This window comes from Schistocerca piceifrons, chromosome 3 (genome assembly GCF_021461385.2).
Source record: "Schistocerca piceifrons isolate TAMUIC-IGC-003096 chromosome 3, iqSchPice1.1, whole genome shotgun sequence".
Lineage (NCBI taxonomy): Eukaryota > Metazoa > Arthropoda > Insecta > Orthoptera > Acrididae > Schistocerca > Schistocerca piceifrons.
In genome coordinates, this window is record NC_060140.1 from 136382528 (window position 1) to 136397936 (window position 15409).

Here is a 15409-nt window from a genome sequence, read left to right on the forward strand (position 1 = left end):
TACAGTGACACTTTGCTCTCATTAAAAAAGCAAGAAATAAACATTTCTTTGTGGAGAGAATGTGAATAGTAAGTATTGAAAGGTGTTTTGTGTGTCACGTGTAACTACTGGCTACACAAAAAGTGCATGAAAGTAAACCTAAAATTCATCAATGATGATTTTCTGTCGACATGCTATGGCTGTTTAAATGATGAAATGGCTCACCTTGTAAGTGCAGGGAATTCAGAAAACAAGAAATAACACTGAGGCATTAAAATAAAAAATATTGACTATAACAAAAGAAAATGATAGATTAATATGAGAAAAGCAGTCCTGTGTTGTGTGTGTGTGTGTGTGTGTGTGTGTGTGTGTGTGTGTGTGTGTGTGTGTGTGTGTAAAATCCATCAAACAGAAAAACAACATGACCACAAAAATATGAATGCACGTACAAACTTCAAAAACAGCAACACGTCCAGTGTTTCCAATGATGATTTCATGAAAAACTCAACAAGACAAACATCTGTAGATAAATATAAATGGAAGATGGTGACATACAGTAAAAGACAAGACAAGACCACAACTATGCAAGGGAGTGAAAATTGGTTTCTAATAATTGGTGACTCATTGCTGAAAAATATCACTGTTTCCAACTGCAAAATTGATGGGCAACTGAGAATTACAATGCAACAAACATTTTAAAAATATGGTAAATGAAAAACAAGCAGTTAAAAGACTGGTTTCAGAAAACAAACATATTAAGAGAGGTGTCTGTATACTCGATGGAATAACAAAATAAGAAACAGAGTCATTTGGCAGAAAGTGTCTATGCATGATCCTGGCTGATACTTATTGGTATCAGAAAAGAAGTTCAGTGAGTCTCCAAAATAAATTGTGCCATCAAAAAACAATGTGATAATCTTCAAGGTTTTCATAGTCCCAAACTAGTTTCTATGTGAAAACTCCTAGGAAAGGATGGCATGCCTTTAAAAAGACTGAGGTCTCCAACTCAAACGCCCAGCAGAATTTTTACAAATGTCTTCTTAATCAAGGAAGCAAGGAAAACTAATATGGCCTGATGGGAGTGGAAAAGCAAATACCCTTGGTGAAAAGGCAAAATTATAAGCACCACACAAAAAGGAGGCACTACAGAATATGGCTCACAAAATGTAAGGCAGTAAAAGAAAAATTATATAAAACTACTGCATCAGAATATTTAATACAGTGATAACAAGAAAATAGAACCAGATATACTATGCATTAGTGAATATGGGCTAACTGAAAGTCAAGTAAATAACCTGACAATAAAGAACTCTATCTTATCCAGTTATACCTGTAGATCTGGCATAAAGGTGGTGGATTGTTTATGTATATTAAAACAGGAAATCTACTGCAGCCTATGAACAGTAAAGGTGTAAGATTACATATAGCTGAAGAATAAGACTTTGAAATTACTGGTATAGTGACAGATGACTTTACATTGTATTGTGTGTACAGATCACAAGTGGCAAGATTAACATCTTTCTGAAAAAAAAAAATCAAACTTGCTAGTAGTGAATGTAAAGGGAAACATTGATATGTGTGAAGACTTCATGATAAGAATTGTTATTACAGATTAACATGGAGACAACATTATCTGCTCCAAGAAGAGCAACTTCTCAAAGTCAGACTCTTATTGACAACATCATTGCTAATATCAGTAGGTGTAACTATGAGTCACATGTAGTCAATTCTTATACTACGTCATTAAATGATGTAGTATCCGAACAAAAATAAACAACCAAACAAATCAGGATCATCAATGAGCAAAATAGTTACATCTTTAGAAGAGTGTAGGGGTTGTTTGGGGGAAGAGACCAAACAGCGAGGTCATCAGTCTCATCGGATTAGGGAAGGATGGGGAAGGAAGTCGGCCATGCCCTTTCAAAGGAATCATCCCAGCATTTGCCTGGAGCGATTTAGGGGAATCACGGAAAACCTAAATCAGGATGGCCGGACGTGGGATTGAACCATCGTCCTCCCGAATGCGAGTCCAGTGTGCTACCACTGCGCCACCTCGCTCGGTTTTAGAAGAATATTAAGTGGAGAAATCTGTAATGAAACCCTACAACTGTAGAATGTAAATGAAAAGTATGAAGTATTTATTATAACAGTTAAAAGTAGTCTTAATGTAACATTCCCTGAAGTAAAGAGACAAGAAAATCCATCTCCTTGAAGCCAATAACATAAGATGAAGTGAAGGATACCATACAGAAAGTGAAATCCAAGAAATCAACTGGAGATGTTGAAATATCAGATCAAATAATAAAGCTGATAAATGAACAAATAATCACATCATTATTGGACAAAGCAAACTGTTCATTCAGAGATGAAAATTTTCCAAACAAGCCAAAGGTAAGCAAAGTAATGCCAGTGCACAAGAAATGGGATAAGAATAATCCCAACAACTATAGGCCAGTTTCACTTGTATCAGGTTTCTCAGAAATTCTGGAAAAGCTTATGTATAATACTTTAGTTGATTAACTGAAGGTAATTTTCTTGTGCTGTCACAGCATTATTTCAGAAAGGGTATATCTACAGAATCAGCAACTGGCAGTGTGGCAGATTACATTATACAGTACTTAGATGAGGAAAAAAAATCGCATTGGAAATGTTTCTGGATCTGTCCAAAGTGTCAGGACCACTGATCACGAAATACTCATACAAAAATTGGAAAACTGTGGCATTTGATGACAAGCAGGAGAGAGGATACTGTTATACTTATGCAACAATAAACAGTACGTATCAACAGGGAATGAACAATGAATTTACTTTTTCTTAAGAATTTACTTTATTTACTAGCGATTCATCAAGAACATTAACACATTTAATCACACTATGTGAGTGTGGAAGTAGTTGCCAGGGCTCACAGCAACCTCTGAAAGACTACACAGGTGCAAATCTGCAACACACCAGATTACCTTAAAGCAAAAGTTTTAACAATTCACACAAGCACACACACTATGCACCCCATAGGAGGGATGGAAATGATACAAAACACTAAAATTAAAAGATTAACTTGCCACTGAAGGTGCAACTTGACTTTAATTTCTAAGAAAAGTCTTACGGTGGAAGGGTGGCAACTTTATATACTAAAATGACCATTTAAATAAAAGCCCATGAAATGCAATCTTACATAAAATTATACAAGGTTGGCCAAACATTCTCTACAGTACACATATACTGCCTCTCAACATGATAGGCAAGATAAAAACATACTTCAGGAATTAGGCCATTACACTTCAAGCAATAAATCTGTTAACACACCGAATCTGACAAATATGACAGAGGCAGCTATTAACGTACGGCAGATTGATAGGGAGATTACCGAACAACCCGAACCGCAGGTTGCTCTAACCCACCCCTACTCCACAAGGGGAAAAACAGACCACCCAATTCATAAATAACCACCTTCCTGTGGGTAGGTAAACGGAGAAGAATGGTGGGATGACCACAAAGCAAAACGGCTGGTGACCTCACCAAGAAAACAAGTAGAAGTTAACAAGAGTAAATCAAACAACATATCAACAATCACTTAACTTCTAATAAACTGCGATTTCTTGAGAAGACCTGGCGTAGCACCCCCAAATCACTCTCCCAAACTGTCCGCTGCCAGCCGCTTCAACGGACGCAGGATGGCGCGCCGATCTCCCGTCTCACAGCGTCACAGCTTGCACTGGCCAGACTGATGTCGTGGGTTGACTCCTGTTGCTCTCGTGACGGCCACGAAGTTACTACCCTTCGCTATACGGCCCACTGGACTCACGTGGTGACCTCACATGCGCCGACACTCAAGGTAGACAAGTCATCTTGTGTCTCTGTGCACGACCGACCAACCGATCGATCCAACCGCCAATGACCATTGCCTGAGCAACTCGAGCAGACTGGAGGCCTAAATTGCAGACTCAGATGCAGGAACTAAGCCCCCGACCGGGCGACCACTCGTTGAGTTCTCTCACTGCTCTACAAATTCGGACGAGAGACAGACTGGCAAGCTGGGGACGAGAGACTGACCCCAGACTGACTCCAGACTCACCCAGACTGACCAACTGGCGAGCTCATAGCGCCCCTTAAATGCACGTGAACAGGCAACCTTTCCCCTTTCCCACTAGAGGGAGACACCAAAGCTGCGATTGCCACAGCGGCCCCACCACCAGAAACGGAGGGCGACTGCTTCACACAACGCACTGTGATGTGCTCTTCTAAACAGCAATTTTTACCACGGCTCAGGGAACACATACCAGTCAGAAACCAGAGCCATCAAATATGGATTGCCACAGGGATCAGTAATGGTTCCATTAATATTTAATCTGTTGGTTAATGACATGGCTGTTGAAGAGAAAGAGAAGAAAATGTTGTATGCAGGTGACATGACAATATCGAACAGTGACCAAAATAAGGAACAGCTTGAGAAAAGAGCATACATTTCTGCTAACTTCATAGCCCAAGGGCTCTTGGAAAATGGACTGGTTATAAACATAAAAAACAACATTTTGAAACAAATAAATGGCTGTATACATGGATTTATAGGTGAATGACACAAGGCTGCAAGCAGTAGAATCCACTAGAATCCTAGGTATTGCCTCAGAAATGAGCTGAAATGGAAACAGCATGGACTCAGGTCCATCATATTCATAATGAAGCAGCTACCGCAGTGTGCAGAAAAACAGATTGTGTGCACAGGAACATTTTAAGAATAACCATGCAGAATATGCCAGAATGAGATTTTCACTTGGCAGTGGAGTGTGTGCTGATATGAAATGTCCTGGCAGATTAAAACTGTGTGCCAGACCGAGACTCAAACTTGGGACCTTCCAGAATATGCTTCAAAAATCTAGGACTCTTAACTTTTACATCATTGCTCATATAAAAAGCAACAGTACACCTCAAAAATTATGTGCAGACTGTATTACAAATGCTAGTGTACACACCGACAACACACTGGAAGAATGATGTACAAAGCATACCCCACCAGCTGACAGTGTTTGAGAAAGGACCCCAGTACTCAGGTATCACATTATTAATAAGACTGTCTAAAAACCTACATGATAGTGTACATGATCCCAAATTTCCAAACTCAAAGACTATGTTGTGAAAAAGGAACTTTACAGTGTAGGGGTAGTTATCACATTCTATTTATAATCAAAGATGTTAGAATATAGTCAAAATGTTTAAGAAACACATGGTAATGATTATTTTTTGTTTATGGCATGCCCTGTATTACATGTACATTACTGTACACCAAGTAATCATACAGCATCAAACAAAATTCAGTTCAATTCAATTCACCACTAAAATTTACTACTCAAGTACCAATGAGTCCGAACAGTCAGTATGTGCAAAACTGCTGTTAACTTCTCATCAGTGGCATGATAGATTATGTGAAAATATGTTATTATTGTTAAACCCATGATAACTGTGATTCTGCTGAGTCCTAGTTTTTAACAGTTTGTCCTGAAATTTTGGGTGTTATTTTGATAATGCACTGATTTGATCAAAAATAATATCGGATCAGAACCGTTCATAAAAGATGAGCCTAACCACACTACAGTGAACAAAGCAGATGAAGACTCATGAAAACCATGAGTGCTTAAAAATCCAACTGCTCCCCCCTCCCCCTCTTCTCCTTGTTTTAGGACTGACCTATCTAATTTGAAAGCCCTATTTCTATGTGGTATAAAGAATATTTTGTTTCTTCTTTTAATCTTATAACTTGGTAACTACTCAAAAATTCTGTTACTTATTCATTCAAATTTCAGAACACAAGCTTTTCACAAATGCCCTGATACTATGAAAAGCTCTTGGGTTTGTGGGCAGGTGGTAGGATTAAGGTACCATGACATTTCAATGAATGTTATGCTCATAATTTTCCAGTGATCTCTTAATGGTACAACTCAGCAGGAAACTGAGATTTTCACCAATAGTAAATGCTCAGAAAGTCTAAATTTACATGTCTAACATTATTGTCTTTTAATCATTCTTTTTCTCTACTCAGTTACATATAGTTTTATTACAGAAAACATGTTAGTTACCATAGAGAAATATTTCAAGCATAAAATTGGGTTTCTGGAAATTTATTGGCCCGATTTCATAACACATGGGGATAAAAGGGTGCACTGAAAAGTTAGCTTACAACAAAACTACCCAGTACAAAATGCATATAAAGAATATACTGCTACTGGTTTATCAAAATAACTTCATCATCAAAAGCGTGAAAGTGTTGCTTACAGTTCCTGCCTTTTATGCTGTTATTAAAAATGTAATAGCTCTGTATTTCAACATTGTGTAAAACTGTTCCTATGCAAGTCTGTAAACAGTCACTATGAACAATGCCACAGGTAGTCAACAGTCAGACATATCTGAGTTCAATAAGTTGCCTGTATTCAGTCAGGGAGAAACTGTCACTCAGACTTCTTTGTACATTGATAACAGAACTTCTTATATGTAAATCATCACTAAAGTATTCTGTGACAATGTGCTTTAACTGAAGTGTAACTTTATTCATTTTCACTTTATTATCGAAAACTGTTTACTCCATTTACTGGACTGGAGAGATGATTTTATTCACTGCTGATATCCCTGCATGATTTTAAGCATATGGGAAGTGCTAGATCATTTCTACCATTTGTGTTCCACCAGGCTCTTCCATTATCATAATAATATTGTCTGAAGTAACTTACAAAAAGTTTCTGTGCTATTGTCTGTTCCTGGATCATGTAATGAAACCCATATTAATTACTATAACATCTCCTTCAGTGACTTTTCACTATTCACAACTTGCTTCTCTTTTTGTACATAAATCACAACTCAGACATTGTTAATAATGGCAGTATAGCTATTTATGAAGATGATACAACACTATTCATAGATAATGACACAGAAAATCTGGAAATAAAAGTCAATTTGGATGTAAATAATGCTGTCCAGAGGTTTCACAGGTTTAACAGTGTAGCAGCTCTTCAGTAACAAGTTGAGCAAAGTATATTTATTTAAAGTGCACTTGTGGCAACTAATCTTTTGTATGGCTATCCATATATCTATGATGAGAGATCCTTTTGGGTACCTTCCAACCATTTATCATTAGTGATGAGGATGTAACATTTGGCTCCTCAGAACACTGAAATTGCCAACTTCCATCACAACATATTTGATTTGACCCATATAACGTATATTGTTTATTGATCAAATAAACATAAGTAAATAAATGAAAATAAATAAAATAGATAGAAACTTACGAAACATCTCCTCCTGCAGCTGCATACAGAGTAGGCAACCAATCAGTGATGTGCATCATGTGAGTTGACACACGTTTAGGCTTGGAGAGTAGTGGACTCCATATGAGGCCAGCTCCTCTTACTCCACCTTCCCATAATGTATTCTTTACCTAAAATGAATAATGACTGAGTCATACTTTTAAATGATTTATTGTGGTTACTTTAATTTACTGATTGAGAGTAATTATTTCTGCATATGCTGCCTTTTATTTCTATCTATATACTTTGACATTTTTCAAATGTGTGCATCATTCTCTGACACCTTCAGGATGGGAGATAAGCACCCTCTTACATACTGAAAACTAGCCTAATAATAAGACTACATACTGTTGTTGTAGTCTTTAATCTGAAGCCTGGTTTGATACTGATCCTTACGGTTTGATGCTGATCCTCACACTAGTTGACCCTGTGCCTGCCTCTTCCTCTCTGCAGATCTGTTGCAGCCTACATTGTTTTGAACCTGCTTACCACATGAAAGCCTTAATCTCCTACTACAGTTTTTATTCTCAACACCTCCTTCCATTATCACATTAAACATTCATTGATGCCACAGGATGCATCCTATCAATGTACCCTTTTAATAATCAAATGGTACTTAATCTCCTACTACAGTTTTTATTCTCAACACCTCCTTCCATTATCACATTAAACATTCATTGATGCCACAGGATGCATCCTATCAATGTACCCTTTTAATAATCAAATGGTACTTCATTATTAGTTAAATGAAATATCCAAATTCAGTTCAGCATTCTTCTGTAACACAACATTTCAAAATACCTGTTCTCTACTTGTCTGTAACATTTACTGTCCACATTTCATTGCTATACAATGCTACAGTCCAGGTAAGTACTTTCTAAAAATACACCCGGCTTTCTTTCTTGTGGAAAACTGGCTGAAAACTTGCAGTTTTTCGTTTGGTCACTCTGTTTTCAAAACATTACATCGTAGCTTTCATTTTCTGTTTCTAGAGTGTCATTTGTTTTAAAATTATTTTATCTATCCATGATGGATATATTGCTGATGAAAATGATAGTGTGATAAAGTAGTGTAGCCATCTGAACACGGACCTAATGGCCTGAAACTATTCATGGAATTGAAATAAAGCTTTTATGAATATAGAGCAGTGAGTAAAAATTGGTACCAAGGCTGGGAATCAAACTGGGACCTCCAACTTACTAGGCAGGTGGATTAGCAAGTAAGCCAACTTGGCACAGCAGTTCACACAACTGCATGGATTACCCTGACATGCCTCTCTCCTTGATTTAAAGTGGATGCCCACTGTATGATCCCTTACGCACTCTCTTCTTAACTTGTTCCAGCTTGATTTCTGTACAAGTTGTAGATACACTTTCTGTGTATTTATTTTTTATCTCAGTGACCTGCAGAATTTCAAAGAGTGTTTCCAGCTATATTTATCAAAACTTGTTGTAAATAGAAAAAAATTATAAATTTGGTTTTTTTTTTTTCATATTCACCATAACCTTTATGATAGACAAGTTAATTTTATCCATAATGGATGCTGGTGGAATGGTAGTGGATTTTCTTCAATATTACCCTTTAAGATTGATATGTTGTATGGTCAGTACTGCTTCTTGTGTTCCATTATACAGGCAGCCACAAATGTAATAATTCAAACACTACTTGGGGTGCAAAGGGACTACTTTATTACCAATTTATGAGGAAGGAGTAATTGGAGTTGTTTTGATAGAAGCACAAATAAAAAACCTCTTGAAACACTTTTCAGTTCCAAATTTTTTAAAGCAGTGGGAGCAAGAGGCAACTGGAATCAAGTGAAAAAATGTGTACAGTAAAGATGTGCAACTGAAGAGAATGAAAAATTACACTGAATGTTATGTCAGAATAGATACAAGATCTATGCAGAGAACTGGATTCATTTTCATTTGTACTTAGTGACTCTATTCCTCTGTGTTGATGCTTTTGCTGTGGTCTTCAGTCTTAATATTGGTTTGATGCAGCACTCCACACTAGTTCATCTTGTTCAAGCTTCTTGATCTATTCATAATTATGCAATGCACATCCATTTGAACCTTTTAACTCTAATAACCTTAGTCTCTGTCTACAACTTTCACCCCCCCCCCCCCCCCAACACACACAGACTTCTTGCTGTTACTTCATGGACAATTTCAATTCAGCACCTCATATTAGATTTCTGATCTACTCATTTATTCTTTATGATTCTTTTTCATTTGCAAAGCTTCTATTCTCTTCTTGTCTGAATTGTGTATTGGACATGTTTCAGATCCATACAAGGCTGCAGTCCAGATGAATACTTTCAGAACAGACTTCATAACACTTAAATGTAGTGTTAACAAATGGCTCTTTTGCAGAACTGCTTTTCTTAAAAAGTTCTCCTGGTGTCTCATTCCTGAAGCTAATTACCTCAGAATCACTTGATATAATTTAACTACATTCCATTGCCTTTGTTTTACTTTTATTGATGTTCATCTTATAACTTCTTTTCATCATGCCATCCATTCAGCTGAACTGTTCTTCAGAGTCCTTTGACATCACCATGCCCCAAATTATTTATTCTTCCTCTACATTAGTTCTCTCCCAAATTTCTCCTTGTTTGACATGAAAGACATTGTGGGGACTCCAATGAAGTAACATCTCTGACCATCTGACCATGGACCACACACTGAGTACTATGATGTCTGTGGACTTAAGTTGGGTTTAGGCCTTGCTGCCATTTTGATGTGCCTTGTACTGTGCACTACTAACAAAGTATCATTACAGTGAAACCATCTCTTACATAATTGGGATAGCAGTCCCTGTCACATCATAGTCCACTCTTCCTACCACAGTGACACCACCAAATGCACTACACATGTAAACATTACCATTAATGTTTCCGAACATTGCTCCAATGCTGACAACAGTTAACCAACAATGCAGTGCAACTTTGTTGTTACACTATACACTAGTACTCAGGAAATGGCTTACCTGAACGTAGAATACTTAATTGAAATATTCATTGCTGTGCAACAATGTTCCCAACACTCTCCATGAAATAACCATGTAAGTGCTCTGAGTCAATGCAGTGTTGGACAGCTCCATGCTATGTAAATAGATGGGCAGTTTAAGTCCAGTGTCTCAGCCACGCCAGATCAATTCTGTGCAATCTACCTGGAGCACGTGATTCAACCAGTTGAATGGTGTTTGGACAGTTTAGTTCATGCTACAGTTTGGCATCATCGACACTATGTTAACAAAATCATCAACAATGGCAGCCATTTGCTTCACTGCATTCCCAATACAGTGTGTGGCAGCAAGAAATGAAGACAACACAATTTCACCCAACTGCCACCAAAGGAGATAGCACCCCATCCCCACCACAGTGGCCAGTCATGATGGCTTCACTCAACCTGATCAAGCCAACACACTCTTTCCACAGGGTGCTAGCCTCAAGCCAGCCAAAACAAACATGAGTCAATTCAGTGTGATCACTGCTGATTGAGCCATTTCCCTCTCACCACAAGGTGTTAGCTTCATGCCAGCCAAAACAAACATCACCTTGTGCTCCAACACATCACACCAGGTGTGATTGTTCTGGCTTCACATACAATTTTGTGTGGAACTACAGGCCGCTGTGTACACTACATCAATGAGTTGTGTGACTTGCATTGAACCACAAGCAAATCCCAAAATGGCCTTCTACATGATGGCACAGCACAACCCCTGGCACACCAGATTCAAGCAGCAACAACTACTACATCATATTGCACTTTGTGTGACCTTGAAACTTCCTGGCAGATTAAAACTGTGTGCCCGACCGAGACTCGAACTCGGGACCTTTGCCTTTCGCGGGCAAGTGCTCTACCATCTGAGCTACTGAAGCACGACTCACAGCCGGTACTCACAGCTCTACTTCTGCCAGTATCTCATCTCCTACCTTCATTGTGTGACCTTGGTTAAGCTACTCCTGTGATAACATCGCAAATTCTCCAAGAAACAGTCCAACTGTGTCTCACTTGAGTGCTAACCATGACAGGACCAGTGAGGTGCATCTGTGCAAATGCCTCTTCAAGAAAGGGCCTGATTATATCTCACACACATGCCTGCCATGACATGATTGGTTGCATGCATCTACATACACTGACACCTGCCGACCACCACATCCTACAGCCCTTTGCACTCCTGGCAGGGTGCTCTGTGGTGACATCTCTGACTAGGGACCGCCGACTGAATAGTGTGATATGTGTGGACTTCAGTCAAGTTTAGACCTCACTACCATTCAGATGTGTCTCATACTGAATGCTATTAATAAAGTATCATTGTACCAAAACTGTCTCATATGTCATTGGGACATCAGTTCCCAGAATACCACGGAATATATTCTAAGATTCTTCAATTTGAGACACAAAGTCTGTGTAACAGCAAATCGTACTAATCTCTAAGTAGATTGTTGTCAATGAGCCATCATTCAACCATAATCATTCTCATTAATCAAGAATAATATGAGAATCCAGATTTTTATCCTTAAATGCCAATAAATAAACTTCTCAGTGTGACTTGGAGCTAAAAAGATGTAAATTTTGGGTGAAGTGGAAAATACCCAGTCACAACATAAGAACAACTGTTAGAATGACTATAAAATCATTTCCCAAAACACAGAACTAAAATTCAGCCACAAGGGTTATTACATAGTTGCCTCTAGATATAAGACAGAAAGTTCAGAATGTACATACCTCTGAACATAGATTATAGAAATGTTTTGCAGTTTATTTTGTAAGTTTCCTGAATTTTTGAATACACTTATTAATAGTGACATTAGCATCTGACTGGGCTCAAGAGTTCTCAATACATCAGAGGTCTATACAGTACCACATGAAATTTGACTCATTTATCTTGATTGCAAGTGATATTTGAGAAACTGTGAAAGAGGCACAAAAACAAGCTATAACTTTACATAAAAACTGAAAATCTAGTGAAACACTTGTGAAATAGCATAGAATACTATACAAATTCCAGTTGCATTTTAAAATTTGCAACAAGATTTCTCAAACTACAAATAGGGTGGACCATTTTAATCCGTAATGGGAAATAACTTGGGATGGAGATGAGACTATAGCAAAATTCTTTAGACAAAAATTGTAGGTAGCAAAGAGGGTCATGCATTGCTACTAACGGTCGTGACCTTGAGCGTGATTTTCAAGGTGATTTGGAGGTTAAAGTGATTTCTTAAAAATGGGAACCATAATATTTGATTCAAGATTTGAAAAGATATGCAAAATTTACATATAAAATAATACATTATTCAAGGTAACAGCTAGTCCAGTGAAGGTCAAATAAGCAAATATGTTTTTAGTTCTAGTAGGGTTTGTTTTAGAATAGATTTCTTGAGCTCTGATGTAAACTAGTCAAGCATTTTGTGTCATGTGTATCCACAGCTTTGCTTATTACTACTAACTGGTATGAACCTCATCTGTTTTATAAATCAAACTTAATTTCATTTTATTTGTGAGTACATAAGAGACTTACTGATGGATAGAATGCAATTAAAAATGCAAGAGCTTTTAACTGGTTGTGGATTTATTGACTGTGGTATGCAGCTAAAGTTACTACACATACCAGCATAAATAGCAGAGATATGGTAACATAAGATATTGTGATTTAATCTATGCAGAATGTGTTAGTGTTAATGGTTACAGGAAGTACTCTGTATATTCTTCCAAGAGGTCTTTTGTTTTGAAGTACTTTGTAATGAAGTTATGTATTATTACATTTTTTCCACAATGAGTGTATATGTAGAATGGGGACCTTTTTTCTGGCACAGACCTGCTTTTCTTCCTTTTCCTCAAAATAAAATGGTAAACAGAGGGTTGTGTCTTATGCCATTTTAGAACAGAGGGAGCAGTTGAGAAGTACAGGTTATTTTAGTTAGGCTCTAATTTTCTATGGTTCATAATTACCACCTCTCACTGGGATGTAGACAAGTAAGTTTTACAACAATAATAAACATTATCAGTTAAAAATATGGTAACTTTCTGATCATTTACATGATTATCTTAAGCATTTGTTTTGTTGCTATATATTGTAACTTGTTACTGGTTGCAAAAAAATGCAAACATTATTCAGAATCTCTAAAGGTGAAGAAGGTAACTTTGGAATAACAAGAATTAAACTTAAGTTCAACAGGGAAATTGGCACACAGTAGTGGTCTTCATTACTGATATTTGTGCAGAATTGTGTGTTTGAATGCAACACATGGTAGTCCTCTCACTGATCTGTACACATTCCTTATTGAAAAGTATGTTAACATGACATAGTGCAATGAGTCAATCATTCATCCATTGAGTTTCAAACACGTCATGAAGAAGGACTTCCAGTAATGTGCAATGAGTCAAAGTAAAACCAGTAAAGAGAAACATATGTTAAGAGGTACAGTAATAATTAACAATCATTGAATTATAGTAGACTATATATGGTTACTCAGGCTAAATTTCACACAGTAAAGTTAGCAGGATGTCTGTTACTTTGAAAGCAGCTATTCTTCCTCTATTCACTTACACACTGGCTATCATCTCCAACTGCTAGTTTATTATCTGCATGAACAGATCACAAGGTATCTCAGAACAACAACAGTTGTCTAACTGCAGTGGGAGTATTTCTTCATCCAGTGTACAAGGACATGTTTGCAGTTAACATGTATTTTAAATCCTTGAATCTAGGTAATCATGTTATTTGTAAAAAAGAGTGGGAAATGGTTTTAGTTTTCTTTAGAATTTATAGGGATTTCCCATATCTTGCCTTATGCCTGAATCCCTGTCTGAATCCTAGACAAGAAGGAGGAGATTATAGGTACATGCAAACTATTATTCCATTTTGTGTTGCAGTTATGCAAATCACAATTCACTGAAACTACTTTTTAATATTAGGGAAAAATAGCGTTAAGCAGAAAAAGTATTTGGAAATGAGTCTAAGAGAACAAAATTGTTTGAAGAGGTCTCTTGCAGATGTTCACTTGCCTACTTTAAAAAGTATTGTTACTGCTTTCATTTGTGAATGAATACTTTCTTTAGATTAGTTGTGTCACCACAGATGATGCTTCTTTAAGCAACTAGTGTATGGAAGTGTGTAAAATAAGTCATTTGCCTGCTTTTAAAATCAACAAAATGAGAGATAATATATATATATATATATATATATATTTTCTGGAACTCTGCCTCCTCCTTGAACACTAATTCAGTTGGAATTGTGATTTATGAAACAAACACATAAACACAAGTCTACTAACATGTAGATTAGCTGGCTTATTATTCTGTCCATTTTGATTGAAAATAAAGCTAAATACCACTTACACCTCTTAATGGCCAGTTTGATGCTGCATTGCCATTGAATCCAGCTGCTGGACCACCATTGTCTGTTGAGAATATGATGATTGAATTGTTAAGCATTTCTGCTTTGGAGAGAGCATCTACTATCTCTCCCACAGAATCGTCCAGTTTTGAGAGGATTCCTATAACATGTTTAAATAAGGGATTATTAGAAGTACTATATTTGTTTACACAGATGCAGCATACTTTTTAATGTTTAATTATTTTATTTTATTTTATTTATTTATTTATTGCAGCCAACATTTGGAATTTACAGAACAAATTAGAGAATATGATCCCTTTTGTTTAATGTTTTGCAGGGAGGGTTAAGATTTCACTAGTCAGGACTGAAGTTTTACAGAGAGCTCTGACATATGTGTGTGGAACTTCTGATATATTCATTAAATGTAAGGTACATATTTTTCTGTATTATGTAATCATGTGAATTACACAAAACACACACACATGTATTATATGTACTAGGCTGGAACAGAAAATTACCTAGGTTATGTAATCAGAGTGCTCCTCTAACTGGTCTTTGCAACAAGAATTCAACCTCTCTGGTTTAGTACTTACTGTCTTATGGGCCAAATGTTAGACTATATGTCTAAAAGTCAAGTGGTCTATCCATTTTTTGTTTTCCGTTACTTAGTGCTTCTTTAACCTCTGGCTATGATTTATATATTTTAAAACATTCTAAGTCATTTAGTGGTTTGGAGTTTGTGTTAAGCTTGTAGGCTCCTTAGAGCATGTGTTGAAACCAATCTGTGGACGGAGGAC

The 15409-nt window shown here is 37.0% G+C and overlaps 1 protein-coding gene across 1 annotated transcript in view; it reads right to left on the reverse strand.

Annotated features, from left to right (window-relative positions):
- The window catches only part of LOC124787786 (arylsulfatase B-like), a 331394-nt gene that overhangs the window by 35095 nt on the left and 280890 nt on the right, over window positions 1-15409 (reverse strand). The window contains exons 7-8 of the mRNA XM_047254689.1: window positions 14615-14772; window positions 7251-7399 (exon numbers count right to left, since the gene is read on the reverse strand). Of these exons, the coding sequence (XP_047110645.1) occupies window positions 7251-7399; window positions 14615-14772 (307 nt within the window). The remainder of the gene's footprint in view (window positions 1-7250; window positions 7400-14614; window positions 14773-15409) is intronic.